The sequence below is a fragment of the Cryptotermes secundus genome, unplaced genomic scaffold, assembly GCF_002891405.2.
Source record: "Cryptotermes secundus unplaced genomic scaffold, Csec_1.0 scaffold1361, whole genome shotgun sequence".
Lineage (NCBI taxonomy): Eukaryota > Metazoa > Arthropoda > Insecta > Blattodea > Kalotermitidae > Cryptotermes > Cryptotermes secundus.
The window spans coordinates 190,544-207,765 of record NW_019733337.1 but is presented as its reverse complement, the minus strand read 5'-3'; the positions used below and the strand labels follow the sequence as shown (position 1 = coordinate 207,765).

General features: G+C 39.2%; 1 protein-coding gene across 2 annotated transcripts in view; it reads right to left on the bottom strand.

The window, feature by feature from the left end:
- Window positions 1-1,792: 1,792 nt before the first annotated feature.
- LOC111868090 (voltage-dependent T-type calcium channel subunit alpha-1H) overlaps window positions 1,793-17,222 on the bottom strand; it is a 137,321-nt gene continuing 121,891 nt past the window's right edge. For both annotated transcript variants that reach the window (XM_033752931.1, XM_023858475.2), the window contains exons 31-37: window positions 15,599-15,708; window positions 13,753-13,883; window positions 13,497-13,646; window positions 12,910-13,202; window positions 10,485-10,716; window positions 8,781-9,031; window positions 1,793-7,190 (exon numbers count right to left, since the gene is read on the bottom strand). In XM_033752931.1, coding sequence (XP_033608822.1) covers window positions 6,201-7,190; window positions 8,781-9,031; window positions 10,485-10,716; window positions 12,910-13,202; window positions 13,497-13,646; window positions 13,753-13,883; window positions 15,599-15,708 — 2,157 coding nt within the window. In that variant the 3' untranslated portion in view covers window positions 1,793-6,200. The remainder of the gene's footprint in view (window positions 7,191-8,780; window positions 9,032-10,484; window positions 10,717-12,909; window positions 13,203-13,496; window positions 13,647-13,752; window positions 13,884-15,598; window positions 15,709-17,222) is intronic.

The following is a 17,222-nucleotide window of genomic DNA, read 5'->3' as shown; positions in this document are numbered from 1 at the left end:
GCACTTAACTGAACACAGGATAAGGAAGGTAAATTTAAGTATATTAAACTCTGCAAGTCTGAAAAATGTCCTGGTGCTAGCAAAAGCTGTTAGGGAGCAGAACAGCAGCTGTGTGGCCCTAGTCAAATGAATTATTTAGGATCAAATGCATGGCTCATCACAAACACAGATATTACATGGAACCTTGGGGAAGTGCTACTGTTTTATGTACTTTTGAATTATAAATAAATTAAAAAAATTACTCAATAGAAAATCGGGAGCTGGGATAGCGCAATTGGTATAGTGACTGGCTATGGGGATGGACAACTGAGGGGTTGGAGTTGGAGCCCACCCAGCCTCCTATACAGTGGGTACCGGGCTCTTTCCTTGGAGCTAAAGCTGACCACTCACCTGCAACTAGTGCCAAGGTCAAGAAAATGTGGAGCTATACAACCACGCCCCTATATGCCTTCATGGCATTGTGCTTAATTAGTTAAGCACAGGGACAATTTTACCTTTACTCATATAGTAAATAAAACATACTTTAAAAATGGCAGAACAAATCTATGAGCTGAGTCTGCTAAGTTAAGCATTCTATAGCATTTCAGTTTTAATTGAGCTTTGTATTTGCAAGCATCTGAGTCTGATATCTGAACTAGTCACAATGCGATGAGTAAACAATATGACAAGGAATTCTTACCACATGTTATCATGTTGCCTTAGTTTCTGCCAACCGTTATAAATTAATAAACAGTTACTAGTGGACATCAAATATATATTTACCATTAAAATAAAACATAAAACAAATTATCTATCGTGATACGTTTTGAACTGTATACTCCACCATTAAGGATAATGTACTCTGTGTAAGCTATCAAGATTCACAAAGCAAGTGGGTTGATGTAGTGGTAACACTGTCAACTCTATCCTGACTGAGGCCTTCTGTGGTTTCCCACAGTCTCTCCAGGCATATGACAGGACAGTACCTCAATTAAGCAATTTATCATTCATAAATTATCCCTTCATTCCATGTTTTACAGTCCAGCTAATGACAGCATAAACAAAAGATCATAAAATTCATAGAAACTTATTACAAAATATGAATTACATACATGTATCATTATTTTAGAAATGCCCTTTTTTAAATTTCATATGATTAAAATTGCATAGAGAGGAAAAAGATGATCATAATTATGTTTTTATAGTCTGTCAGATAAATTGCATAAAATATGCAGGATTCTTGTTTATTCTTCTGATATGTAATTTACAGATCAGAGGTTCTTATTCTAAAATTTAATTACAAATATGCTGGTTCAGTCCTCTATGGAATCTTATGAAATTAAATTATACTTTTATAACATAAAGATAGGTAACTGAAGTTTCATTTTTAAATGAAGCTGTCCCTGTACTTAATTATGCACCACACCATGAAGATGTTTTTGGGAGTGGAGACATAACCCCATACATTCTTAACATCAGCGCCTTCACACCTCAGGGTAAATAGCCTCTGATACCTACTGAAGAGGAGGCTGAGTGGGCCACAGAGTCAATCTGGACATTGTGGCCAAGAGAAAAGCGTCTACCTGTACCTGAAATCAAACCCAGTATCTCTTGTCATCTAGCCTGTAAAGTAGTCACAAAACTGACAGAGCCAGAAGACTCTTGAGTTTTTTTTTGTGTAAATTCTGTAATTGTGAATGTTGATAACTCACACATTGCATATTGCACCTGAAGATACAATGAGTTTAAAATATGTCTGAAGTTTCATCACCATCATCAGCACACAGCAATGCTGGCTGTCATATCATTATTGGAAATTACTTGATCCTTTTTTCAACATACAATGAGAACTATTTTGCGACACCAGACAGCTTAATGAAGATACAGGATTTTTCTTCCATAAAGTTGCCTACTCTGAGATGCTCCAGAGAGAAAGTTCACTCATAGGGTTCAAAACGTATTATGCAAGATAATTTGTTTCACATTGTATTCTGACAGCAGGTATATATGATATAAGTTAATAATATGATGGTATGGCTTTGAATGTTAATGTACTTATTAGTGGAACTAACAGTAATCAGATTATCTGTAATGAATTTCCTGTAATTCGGTGAAGAGTTCTAAAACATTAAGTATATAACAATAAGTAATGTACAAGCTTCTAGTCTAAAGAGTGTAGTGTTTTTTTTATATACTCTAAATAGCAAGTTAAACAAAATACAAGAATAAAATATAACCAGAATGGATATCACAGACGTTCCAAGTTGAAAAGTAAGAATACTATCAACAAACAGTGAGAAGCAATGAGTTACAAAACAAAACTTGGTGTAAAACCCCTGCTTAAAAGAGATTTGCAGTTTTCTCCCAGTAATTACAATGTCATGTTGCAGACTGTTTATGAGCACCCTACCTACTTTTGTACATAATAAAAATAGTCATATTAATTTGGATAGCTATTCCACAACAGAGTTAAACATAGCACTAGAAAAATAGAGCAATGCAAAATGAAATAACAGAGGCAGATTAATTTGATTTAGCTCAGGCACAAAAAAAAAATGTTTTTTGAAGAATGAACTTCAAATCTATGTCCAGAAGAACTGTCACCAGGGGTGGAAATGGCTTTTTTTTTTTCAGAGGCAGGTAGACACTCCAGATCAGTAGAAAAGCCTGGGGGAATGACAGACACATATTAAAAGAAAATTATTATAATGCAAGCTTGTGTTCCTACATGTATCGTTGTTGGGAACGGCAGTTACAAAATCTTAAGGCAGTGGAAACAGCTTTCTTAATATGAAGTAGAAAGTGTCTACCTGTATCTACCCCGGTTTCAATCCTTGACCATGATATGACATATCCTTGTATTAACTCAAATTGCAATGGCTAATTGCCATACTTAACTGCCCCTGATTTACCTTTCACACTTCCATGATTTCAGTAAACACAATTATTCTGTCTTCTTCCTGAAGATGGTGGCAAAAAGATACTCCAAGACACTGGTACCTGTCTAGCAACCTAGTGACATATCCCAGAAGACAGTACTGTTCATAGTCACCACTGCTGAGAATCTCAAATCCTACAGTGTGTCGTTATATTTAGTGATAACTTATGAATGTTAAGTTTATGTACCTGAACAACTCACATTAAAATACTGATCTGCTAGAACGATGAACCAACAGCAAAATTGCCAGAAGACAAAGAAACTAAGCAGAGGTTTTACTGAGGTACTACTGACAAAATATTTATGTTTCCAGAGGAGAAGAAAGTCCTGCCTGAGTCAGGGTTTTCACTTTCTTTAATTGCTTTGATATTTACTCATCATTTCTGGGACAGATTCACTGAGTTTGGAATCAGTCTTGCACACCATAAACTCTCTATAGAATGAATAATAAACTTATGAAAATCTGCATAATAAAATAGGCCATTATATGCAAGATGATCAAAATGCTGTACACGCTGATAGTTTTTCAGTTATTTTCTGCTGTAAGTCTGTGTTATAATGAGAGTTTTGATTTTATTCATTCTTTTAAAATGTATTTAATTCACTTCTACTAATTCCAGCACTGTGGGCAAGTACTCAGAAGACACAAGAAATTTTTTACACATTAAAATTACAGTCTCCTGGGAAGTGACACCATGCAGTCTTGTAAATACATACCCAATCACAGCATCATAACTCAGAAGACTCTCAATAATATTCACAGTTGTAGCAATCTCAAATATCATTTTACTCACAGATACTCACACCATGCCAGCAATGAAATTTTTGTTTCAACTTTTTGCTGTATAGAGACAATTTTGCAACATACTTTCTGTTCCATATGTGTTTGGGCACAGCATCATGTTTTGATTTCTTGATTTGTGTGAACATGCTATAATAATTAATTTAACATCATGAATAACAACTTCGTTCACATAAAACATAAAAAAATTAGGCTATTATTACACCTGACTCTTTCATATAACTTTCAAACTAATGTGCTGAACTAGGCTTGTGTCAGATCGTTTTATTTGAGACATATTTATATATAAAAAATCTCCATTTGGAAGTATAATTTATTTCAATATGAAGAAGAAATGTTATTGGTTTGATTTGCTAAATTTTTCACACAGATACTTCATTTTGATTGTTAAAGAGGAGTTTATATTACAGTGTTATTAAAGAATCAAAATATTCCACTCAAACACACATAAATCTATTATATCATGGTCCCATCACCTGACCCAATGCAGAACTCTCTCAGAAAGGCATTTCAAGAGATTGTCACAATTTGAAATGGTTCTAAAAATCATGTACAACTATTTGGGTTCATTCCCAACAACAGTACTCCTAGTTCCTTAAAAACAACTGCAAGTTTAAACTAGGAGCAGGCAATTACTGGTTACTGAGTGCTAAGGGAGTCAAACCTAATTCATTTCAGTTTTTGAATGAAAAGAATATCGGTTTTGGTTCAGTTAAACAGAACACAACCATATCCAAAGAGAAAACATTGTTTTATATCTCAGTGTATTATCACATAATTTTAAGTTGTGCTGCACCCATAGGAAGAGCTAGTGCAAGACACTTCCAGTATGTTCTGTTAACACTCATTTATGTTTCATGTTCACCGACATATATAACACAATGTTTTCTGTTTGGGTGTTACTTTAAATGGATCACACTGTATTTTGGATCTCATTTCAAAAGTCTCATACTTGTTAAGGGCTGTTTAGTCACATACAGTTGTCTCTTGGACTATATTCAGGACTGCATTGACAGTGTCTACAAAGTTTGGAACACTAATCTTTCAATCTCCCAACAGTTCTCCAAAAAATCTAAAATACTATGTCAGCATAACAAAATAACATATAAAATACAATTCTGAAGTGGTTAATATTTTATATCTGCATGGATATCACCTCAGAACTGTATTAAGTAAAATATGAAAGATGCTAAAATGCATTAATTTCTAATCAAAATAAATTAATTCTCATTGAAAGTGCTTAATAAGGCTCAGTTTGACTCCCCAGAACTGATAAAATGACTTAACATTGAAGAGATGTTTCAAGTGCAATCAGTTCTCTTACTCCTGAAGACTTTCCCCGTAACTGATTAATGTAGGCCTGTCTAAGGCAGCAGATGAAGAAATTTTACACTAAATGACACAGGTAGATGCTAAAGGTTTCTGACAATCGTGTATAACACTCGTAATTACTGGGTTCATGGACTTTTCCTATCATCCCGTATTCTAAAAAGCAGAGAACACAACACTTTGGAAACTGGATCTGTTTCCATCCTCAGGTGAAGGGGGAGTTTTTGGAATACTGGATGATGAACAAAGTTCAAAAACCCAGTAATTCTGAGTGCTAAAAGACACAAGTTTCTACAACTGTCTCTTAGGGAAGGTGGTGGGAAAGTAAAATGTTCAGCTGGTTCCCATGTCATTCTGCAAAGTTAACAAGCTTTCCAGTATCCATAACAAGATAATAAATGATAATTTTCTGCATCTGCACATATATACATGCATCTACACAAGATGGATAGTCCAGGTAAATTCATTCCCAAAACCAAGTCGATTTTTTAACTAAAAGTTTCTTAAACTGACAGATATTTTGGGCACATTTCATTGTCTCATATTTGATTAAAGGAATACGGTGTTTTGAAAACTGGTTCTAATCCATGGGGACAGAGATTAGCTACATCTAAATGACCGAACAATATTTTACCTGATGATGGAAGCAAACTGAGCTTCCAAAACATTGTGTTCCTTTAACCAAAATGAGATGACAGAAAATGTCTACCATACTTGTCAGTCTAACAACATATCTTGGTCACAACCTTGAGACTCATCTTAAAACTTCTTGTTAAAAGTAAGGAATTTTGCTAAGAGACACATGTCCAGAACATTTTGAATTGATAACTAATATCATTTACCTATATTATAAGTTATATTTTGTGAATGTTTAATGCTACCAATTAAACATAATGTAACTTTATGAAAGGGGTATCTGTACCTATGAGTTATTTTGTTTTCCTGAATTCCTAAAGCAACAGCATTAACACCACATCAATCTTAGGAAAGTAGGGGAAATTGGTCAACTTATATAATATTATTGAACATTAAAACTAAATCCTCCTTTACCAAACTCTAAATGTACATAAAAAATAAAAATATATGTTGTCTCTAATTCTCTGTTCTAATAGACCAGACACATCATCATGCACTTGCTAACTGAGAGTGAACTTATCTTCCATCACTGGCTGCAAGTTGTGACTCTGGTAGCAACAGCTGCTGCTGCTGACTAGTTTCTTCCTCTGATGAAGCACTCACTACAAGCCGCTCTTTAGATCCATCACCTTTATCACCAAACTGATGCATGATGTTTTCACCTTTGGCTTCATCATCCTGCACTGAATGCAGTTCACAACTCAACCTCCTGTCCCTGACACAGCTGCCCTCATCACTTGGAACTGGTTGGTTCCCACAGATGGGAACAGCTGTTGTCTTGACACTGGTTTTGAGGAGTGGCTGCTGTGTCCATGTGTCATCAGGTTCATTCTCAACTGATGGTTGGGAAGAACTTGGAACTGGATCTGTCTCAGATGTACAAGGCGGTGTTGCATCTGAGCTTGTCTGTCGAGGATCTGTGTCTACACTTGTTGCATCCGTATCAGGCGGAACATCTGATGAAGACCCACTTGTGCTTCTCATATTAGAGAAGTTCCTTGCTGTAGACTCCTGTCCAGTTTCACAATCAACACCCAAGTTTCTTCTTCTAGATATAACTTCCACTATTTCATCATGGACACTCTGTACATGAATGTCTGTCTGTCCATCCTCATCTACTGTGATGTTCGTAGACCTTGAGGACACTGGTGACTGAAGGCTTGGTGTCTGTGTGGCAGCCCCATATGGAGGTGGGACCAGCATCACAGCTGGAGCGACACATTCTGGTGACACGTCTTCAGAAGGAGCTGCAGATGATGGACTTCCAAAGCCAACATCAACTCCGAGCTGCTCCTCGCCATGAGGATGTAACCACAGTTCATGTTGGCTGCCCTGGATGCTCGTGCTGCTTACTAACAGTTCTGGGAGGTTGAGTCGTTTTGTGCTACCCATGTCCCGATGCTGGAGTTTTGGAATGGACAAAAAGCCTGCCCCAGCTGGCGGGTCACTTCCAACCCTTCTTACTGGAGTTCTCAGTTCTTTGTCTTTTGAAGCATCAGGAAGAAGCTAAACAACAAAACAGTCACTATTATACACTTTTCCTCATAACCTATAATGGACACTGAGAGGGGCATTAGAATTAAAATTTCAGGCAGAGACCAAGAATGAAATGGTCCAGTCAGTTAATGGAAAATAATAAGTAGAGATGAAAGAGGTGACAACAAACTGGAGACTGTGAAGAAAGCAGTCTTCTGGGATGTGGCGCCGTGTAGATATTGTGTTCACCGATGATTCAGAGGAACATATTGCCTCCAACTTCAGGGTAGGAGACAGGAAGAAATCTGAGAGTGAACCAGTGTGAGCAGGTGCAACAGACTGAGTCCAGTTGGGTAAANAGGGAACAGATGAGAGGCTTCCATGACTTGCTGAGACAAAACCCCAACTCCCTGTTCATATTGTCAGGATGGAGTTCAATCTCAATGGCCTCCCTAATGATGTAATCCATATATTGGGTCTTGGTGGCGAGGATGGAGGTATTCTGAAGTTGAATGCGGTGTCCCAAATTGATGCTGTGTTCAGCCACAGCTGACTTGTCCGGATGTTTGAGACGGATGTGCCGCTGATGCTCCTTCAACCTTATGTCCACAGAACGGCCCGTCTGCCCAATATAGACCTTGCTGCACTCACACTGTCATCTACTCTGAAGATGGAGGTGATACGTTCCTCTGAAACATCGGTTATCACAATGTCTACATGGCGCCACATCCCAGAAGACAGTCACCGCCATGAAAACCTCAATCTTACAAACTGGAGACTGTTTGTCCACTGACCTACATAAAGCAGAAATGATGTTAGAAGAGAAAGACCTGTGGCATGAACAGAAGATGAACTGATCCTGAAATGGAACACAGTTTAAACAACACAAATTAAATTCCCCCTCCTCCTCAAATGTTTCTACTTCATGTAGGGCCTCTAACAAAAATCTCCATTTAACTCTGTCTTTCCAAAGCCTTTCTTCCTCACTTTCTTCTGATGTTCTTCCTTCCCTCTGTGAGACATTTTCCTAACTAGTCATTCCCACTTTCATCTTTGTCTTCACCTTTGGCCATTCCTTTGAGTAAATTCAAATGTTAACTGACAGGTTTCAAATTTTGTCTACAAAGAGAATTCTGCCATGACTATACTGGCTGGAACACAGTACCCACCAGAAGCATAATGAACTACAAAACACTACAGACTGACCTCCGCGTAACCACTGAAAATTACTGCCTTCTGGGATGTGATGCTGTGTAGTCCGGTAGATAGTCACCAAATATTTTAGAGGAATCTGCAGTCTTTGTCTTCACACCCTGAAGATGGAGGCAAGCAGTTCCTCCAAACACTGGTAAATATGTATCAGAATAACTGGCAACACACCCTAGAAAATAATAATTTTCATACTCACCACTGTTAAGTATCTCAAGTGGCCAAATTTTGGAGGGGTCTGAGTTCATACACTGTTTCTGAACTTTAGCTGCATATTTACATTAGATTTAAGTTGGAAAGGTTCCAAGACAGCAGCCCAGAAAAAGATCACCACAAACTGAAAGTGTCACTATAATATCCAGGGATATCCACACAGTGAAATGAACTGGACATGAGTACTGCATTGTTTACCCAAGCACCGCCATCCTCTTTGTGTCGGGCTGGTAGCCTGTCCTCCATGTTTGACGAGGAACTGTAAACAGCTGTGTAGCCTGTGGCAGGATAGGCGGGAGGGGTACCCGGAGGGAGAAGCAGACCGTGGTGGGAATGGAACGTCTGTCGTCTCTGCGAATGTCGGTTATGGCAACTACCACGATGATAGCGACGGAAGTCTCCAGAGGCAGAAGATCCACGTCTTTTCTCATGGAGTTGTAGCAAGATCTCTATAAGAGCAGAAACTGCAGTCAACATTTGGAAATATTCTTGTTATCAATACAAATACTATATACACTGCCATTTGCTTGTGAGTGAAAAATGTTGTACAATTTCTGAAAGTGTATTGGATTCACTCAGTTAAGCTGCGGCACACAGCAGTGTAGTTGGTTGAGACACTATGCTACAAGCCAGAAGACTGTTGGTTCGATCCCTCATGAGGTCAATGAATTTTTCAATTGACCCAACCTTCCAGCTGCACTATGGCCCTGGGAACGACTTAGCCTCTAACAGAAATGAGTAACAGGAATCTTCTTGCAGGTGAAGGGTGGCCGGCCAGTGTGTAAGGCTGACAACCTCACTGCCCTGTATGAGCCAGCTTTCTAGATAATGTGGGAGCCTTGGCATCTCACAACCCTATGGGTCTCCATGGCCTGTTACAGGGACAGCATTACCCTTACCTTTATCTCAGTTAAGATAACTCTGTTTTGAAACAGGTTCTGAACCTAAGATCCTCTGCCCTGATATCATCTGTGCAGCAGAAACATCAGAAAACTTGAAAGGGTGTACTTTATAAGGTAGTACACAATATTTCTAATGGTGCCTTATGAGGTTTATTATGCTTAGTTCAAAATCACAATAATGAAATGCCATTGTCAAGCCATTCTAATTTTCCACCACATTAATCTATACTGACTCCTAGTTCCCATAATGCAATATGTGAACTTTTCCAAGTATCCCATAACAGTTTCACATATTTTGTTGAAATTAGAATTACTGCTTCATGGAAGTCTCCCATGCCAAATTTCAACCTGTTTTTTGAACAATTTATGGGAGACACAGAAAAGCTGATTTACAGCCTTATGTGAACTAGGCTTTATTACGGATCAATATGTCTGAAAATTGAAACTGACCGACAGCTTTAAGCTTTAAGTCTCCAATACTGAATTTGTGATGTATCCAGTTGTTAGGATTTGATACTAGGTCACACATAGGGCAGACAGAGATACATGCCGTCATTGCAAGACTTTTTTTTTTTCACTTTGTGATAGAATTCCTAAAAATGTAATGCAATGATCCAAGAATTTTTGTATGACAGTATCTGTGAGCTTTCTGTAATAATACAAATTATTTAGCTGAATGGATGCCTTCATTTTCTTGATATGAAAGCACTTTATTTTTATTTTACTCTGTATTCCATATATTATCCCTTTACTATGTTCACTTTCTTTACAGTTTACCTTTTACCCCTCTTTCAGTGAACAAACATGGCTCTCTACATGGCCACACAATCTGATTCATTTTATACCACCCTCCACTACTTCATTCTTACTCAGTCCTTCTCCCCCCTTCTGCATATCACTAACCTTGTTTTTGTTTCCCCACAAGAGTTACTTTTCTGCAGAAGACAGCAGCCTTTACAGTGGCTGCCATGAGCACCTCAGACCTCTCATTTACACTAACCTTCCTGCGTGTCCAAACTGCCACGAGGGGAAGAGAATGTGAAATTTGCTGGCAGCGACAGCACTTTGCCAAGAGGCTTCTTTACTTGCTGCTGTTCCTGTTTTTCATTGTCAAGGGCCATCTCCAGTGCATGCTGCAAACCCAACTCATCTTCTTCCTCTTCCAGAAGCTCCTCTTGCTCTGCAGCCAGTTCACGTTCCAATTCCACCTCCATGTCTAGCTCATCCTCCATCTGTGGTAAAACAGCATTACAATAACACAGATGCTTTCAGTCTTACTCAGACATTCAACTTCCAGACACATCAAAACAAACTATGTGATTTCAGTCTGCAAGTGAATTATACCGACCGAGTTACCGCCGCTTGTCGGCGAAGTTTAGCGCCAACTTTTGCGGATAGAGGGTGTCGCATGGTCAGCGCAACGAATCCCCATGACCGTTAATTTCGGTTTTCTAGACCGAAGCCGATATTTCCTTGAAATAGCTCCTTAATTATCATCACGAGGTTGAGTGGCCCCCGTTCCAGACCCACTACTCAGAAGAAATCTGGTAGCGCCAGGAATCGAATCTGGACTTTTGGATCTGTAGCCAGGAATGGTGACCACTAGACCACACGGGCGGTCTCCAGACACATCAGCGTAAACCAAAATTATAACATATCTGAAGACTACACTGTGAGAATGTACAGAAATCTCATTGCTAATGGGAGCTTGGAGTAGGGTTTGAAATGCCTCTTTAGAACTATTTAAGGGTCTTCAGTTCAGAACCAGATGGATGATACAGATTAGTAGGAAAAAAATCCCGGAGTATGACCAACTGATACAGTGAAGTAATCTGATGGCTAACTGAAAATCAGAGACAGACACCCGTTGTGCCAACCATGATCATGGTCTCGACAAAGCTACAGCCTATCCACACTGCACTTACTATTCAGCATTGCCCCAATAAATTGCAGAACAGTTACTGTGATATGAACCTATGTGCTGAGTGCTCTCAGTCTAACCCTGTATCCAGCATTCCGCCATGTTACTTCTTGTACTGAAATGGCACGTGTGAGGTACACGCTGGAGCAATGCATTTTCATATATGACACCTATGTGATGAGCAGACATGTAAGAGAGGTAAGTTTTAGGATGTTACTGTTGAAAACAGGAAAACTGTTCACATATTCCTAAATAATTTTTGAGACAGGCAGGGTTGTTAATGGACAGAAATGAACCAAATCAAAACCCATAGTTCTTGGTGAAGAGAAATTGAGTTAGGTCTGAATGTTCACCTCAAAAATTCGCCAGATGCATTGCACAGGAGAACAAAGTTTAAAATATGTCAGTATGAACTGTCACAAAACTCCTGCAAACCAAATAAGACAACAGAAGTTGGGCAGCACATATTTCAGTAGCTCTCTTCATGGTAAATGTTAAATGATTCAGTGGGGCAGTATTCAAGACAAACTGTAACATGTACAGGCTCCTGGTTCTTTCAGTCTGACACCAGTGGCAATCTGTGTCGCTCGAGTTGACACAGGCAGGGTCTGTCAGTCTTGCCTGAGCAGCCGAAAGATTATCAGGTGCCCTCAAAAGATTTCAGTGTGCTATAAGGAAATTACTATAATGTAGGTTTGGACATATATCACTCTTGAGAACAAGAGTTATGGCATCTTAAGGCACTAGAAACAGCTCCTCAACAAACAGGGCTCAGAAACTTAGTGTGAGTCTATCCATTACAAGCTCCAGTTCTGCACTGATGTTAAGCTGCGAGTCCCCTCTGGTGTCTACATAACACAATCTGGGACTGTCTACTGCCTCTCGTTGACTCTGCCACTCTCATTGAGATGGTCTACATTAGATGGATCAACAATCTTTTAAAAGAAAGCCGTCTTCTGAGATGTGCGCCGTGTAGATCTCGTCCATCTGCAGCCACCTGCTCACGCTGGTTCCTGGTTCGCGGATTTTTCTACCCTGAAGATGGAGGTGATACGCTCCTGGAAACGTCTGTTCACATAAGATGTATATGGTGCCACATCCCAGAAGAAGGCATTCTTTATAGCCCCCACCATGTAAACCTCAAATCTTACAACATCCTTTTACTCATTAATAGTACTCATTTGTCCAAAATGGGTTGGAGAGTTGTGAAAGTCTGCAGTTTCCTTAAACTGAATTCAGTTTGTCATAACCGAGTTTTCTCCATGAATCATTTTTACAGATACCTATAGAAAGCCAATGACCTAAGATTACTGTCTTTTCGCATGTGATGCCATCTACTTTGACAGATAAGATACCAATGTTGCAGAGGAACCTGCTGTTTCCATCATCAAGACAACGGCAATAGCAGATTCCTTCAGAGCTTGATACCTGTCTACCAAAGTACATGATATCAAATCCCAGAAAATCTTGAGAACCTCAGATCTCATGTAGTGATGCCACTTACCTGCTTATGAGATTCTTCGAGATGCTTCATGAGTACAGCAACAACAACATTAACAAGAACAAACTGAGCCATGAGAACGAAGATAACAAAGAAGATAGGTGCGATGACAGTGGACACACAGCAGTTACGCACGCAGTCCGCTTCATCGTCACAGTCGTCACGGAGCGTGTCCTTCATTATGCCATTCCAATTGTCGCCTGTCGCCACTCGGAATAATGTGAGGAATGCCATTCCGAAGTTGCTGAAGTGGGCGTGTTCTCCGAGACCTTGACATGGGTATTGCTCGCTGCATTCTGGATGGAATAGTGGACATAGTTACAGCTGACATAAAAAGCATATTCTTAATACATTCACAGTAATTATCGTTTCTCTTCTAACTCTGCTAACAAATTCTAATTGCAATTTCTTCTACAAAAGTTTTATTTCTAATTATAACATTTTCAAAACAACGAATTTAACGGAATAAAACCGTAATTAAAAACACTGTTTAATATGGATCTTAATAAACTCAATACGTATATATGGGGATCTGCTAGTGAAGCCATGTGTAGGGACAGAAAGTATGGATCTACATGTGACACACTGACCAAGCCTTCCGAAGAGCTCAACTCCTAAAGCAGCGAAGATGAAGAAGAGAAGAAAGAAGAGCAGGCCGAGGTTGCCGACCTGCGGCAAAGCCTGCATCACCGTGTCCAGCAGTGCCCGAATTCCCTTCGCCATTTTCAGCAGCTTCAGCACTGGAAATGGAATGACAGTCAGAAACTGGCAGCGATTAAAGCAACAGTTCACATATCAATGTTTCGTACTTACTTCATTCAGAATGACTCAGTTTATTCTACTGACCTCTCGCTATTCGTAACACCCTCATCACTCGAATGATTGTAGGATTGATTGGAATGATCTTGGACTCTACTTCCTCAAGTATGATGCCAACAATTGACAGGATCACTATGATAACGTCCAGCTGATTCCACCTACAAAAGAATTATTAACAGGTACTGAAATGTCTGCTAAATATTCAACAGAATCATTTGACAATTCCCATCTCTAGCTATGGTTTCCACACATAACCCCTCCACTAAACCATTCTTATATAACACAGCCCTTGAGGGACTCTTTAAAATCATGATTTCATTCAGTATGCACACCCTGGTCTTGAAAATTTCTGGAAATGCAGCTTGATAAAATGTAAATTATGTAGTATTTCTAATACTTCCAAATACTGTCCAAAACTGTAAAATAAAATCACTGAACACACTGCTTAGAAGTGACTGTATGATATCACCCTTTGTGCAGTCCACTATATCTGTGGTGTGGCAACACTATCAGGTCAGGTATTTTCACACGCACACAAAAAAATAAGGGTGAAGTTTCTTGAATGAATTTTGAAGTACTTTATTTCAAGTAATTCTAAGAGAGAGCCAACAGATGGCAGCGTTCTGGATTTTTACTACTTGTCAGTACAATGCCTAGGAGATGGGTCAGAAATTTTAAAATATCACAGAACAGATATTGTGCTGTGACCTGACAGGACTGCCGTGTGAGGACGCATATATTTCTGTCATGAATCTGAAAAGCTTCAAACATTCAATAGAACCATGTGAACAATACAGCAACTTAACTTGGGATCTATGCAAATGCTACATATTGCAGGCCATTAGCACTATGCTTAGTGAGTATCATACTAAAACACTGCTAATCCAAAGATTATTTTTTTTTTTTTGGCTGTGGTACAACATAATCTTGTAAATCGTTGCCAATATTTTGGAGGTTCCTTCTCTGTCTTCACAGTAAAGGAGTAAGTTGAGGGCAAAATAAAGTGATATGAATGTAGGCAGAGAAAAGCCTAAGAAAATCTAAGAAGACAACAGAAACACAGAGAATAGTGTAAAGAATACTGGCTCTTAAAAGGGATGAAGATTATGGCCTTCTTGCTTGTAGTGCCATGTAGTTTGAAGAGAGCCCAGCATTTCAGTTGAACATTTTTACCTCCATCTTCAGGGTTTAAAGTAATCCAAGCAAGAAATTAGCAGAAGCAGGCAGCAGGCAGCAAACTAAGCTTGGCTCATTCTTTTCCCCTGAAGATGGAAGTGTCATCTTCCTCTAAAACACTGGACTCTCTCTGAACTACCCGGTGCTGCAACCCAGAAGCCCATATGCTTTGTAGTCATAACAAGAATGTCAAATCCAATTTTTCTGGGGCCACTTTCCATCCCTCTATATCCCTACAATATTCTTCCACTCTCAGCCTACTCTTCTATCCTGATGTTGAAGACAGCAGGTTCCTCCAAAATGCCAGTTACAGCCTGCCACATTACACGTCACAAGCCAGGAGACAGTAATCCTCAATGTTAGGCCACGCCATAGCTCAAGCAGGTTAGTCGCTGGCTTCCCACCGCGGCGGCCCGGGTTTGATTCTGGGTCTGGTCAAGTGGGATTTGTGTTGGACAAAGTGGTGTTGGGGCAGGTTTTGTCTGAGTACTTCGGTTTCCCCTGCCAATCTTCATTCCACCAAATTTTCCATCATCATAATCACCCGGGCCAGGCTACAATAGGCCAATCGGTGGCCGCCATGCTGAATGGACTCAGTTGGACTCCACCCCCCACTAAGTGAATTAAAAAAAAATCCTCAATGTTAATCTGATGAGCATTACACAAAGGATATCTGCTTAACAAAAGCATTACTTACTTGTCTTTGAAATACATGTGAAATCCTAAGGCTACGAGTTTCATTACAGATTCCAAGATGAAAACCGCGGTAAAGAAGTAATTGAAGATCTTCAGTGCATATGTCAATGCCTGTATGGAAACATTAAAAACAAAAATGGCGGTATTAAAAGAAGTATGTGTCATGTGTTAGCTTATTACAATTTAGTGTAATGTCCAACTTACACAAATTTATTGACCAGCAATAAAAATGAAACAATATGTATTTCTTTTTTACTTTAAATAAACTACTTTTTATGAGGTTAGGAGGAATAGAGATTAACATCCTTCAACCCATAAAAGAGTTTTAGAATTCTATAAATTCTCATATATATACATATATACATTTGCCTTTAAGCAAACACAGCATCTGACAATGCAAAATGTGTGGATCTAGCAAAGAGAGAGATCTGTGAGACAACACAAAGTAAATGATTCAGGCAGGCACTTGAAGGTATCAAGAAGAGATTGCAGACTTTATCCACTAGCACATTAGAGAATTGAGATAAAGAATACCATTTTAAAGACTGATATTAAGAATTAATGTTCCTACACACCAGTGAGGTGAGCCTGAGTGGGCTTCATCTACACAATTATTCCCCACATGTCAGCATCATATCAGTGGCAGTAACACATCATTATAAAAGGTAAAAGGTAAAGTTTTCCCTGTAACAGGCTGTGGAGGCCCATAGGGTTGTGAGAAGTCGAGGCTTCCACATTTTCTACATAGTCAGCTCACAGATGGTGGTAAGGTTGTCAGCCTTACTTGCCGGCCGCCCTTTACCACCAGAAAGATTCCTGGTACGCATTTCTGTTGGAAGTGGAGACACTTCAGGGGCCATGATGCTGCTGGAAGGACTAGGTCAATTGAAAATCCACTGACCTCATTGGGAATCAATCCCTCTGCTTGTAGCACAGTGCTTCAACCAACTATGCTAGCGCATGACCCCCTTCCATGTCTATTACACTGAATTTGAACTGAAAAAGAATTCTTACTAATTCAATTTTAAAAATTCGAAAGCACTTGGCAATAAAAGGGTGTTCATTAATATCATCATATGCATGATGTAATTATAATGGGAAGGGAGAGAGATACCAGCGGCGGCATGAAAATATCAATACGTATGCTGCAGAAATAGAGCAAGAAATAAGCTGCAAGGGAAGAAGGGTGTGTGGACCTTGGCATGGCTGAAAGCCCTCGAGTCATACTAACTAACTCACATTGATCAGAGTCCTTCTTCGCAGTTAATATTTGTTTAGGCAGTCAAGAAATTTCTTGCCTGTTATGAAATGTGTTTACAAGGGCTTGCCACTGCTCCCTAGCCTGAGCTAGATGAATCCAGTCCATATTTTCCAATCCTACTTCTTTAAAAGAGATCCATTTTAATATTGTCTTCCCATCTACAGCAAGGACTTCCAAATGATGTCTTCCTTAAAGGTATTCCCACCGAAATATGGTACTTGTATTATTTCAACTTAAACTTCTTTCAAAGGATCTATCAGCTATGTTTATATCATGACTTTGTATTTTGTTCTGGTGACAAGACAACATATATTTAGTTTCCTCTGTGTTTACTTCTAGGCCAACCTCCTTGTTAGTGTTTCTC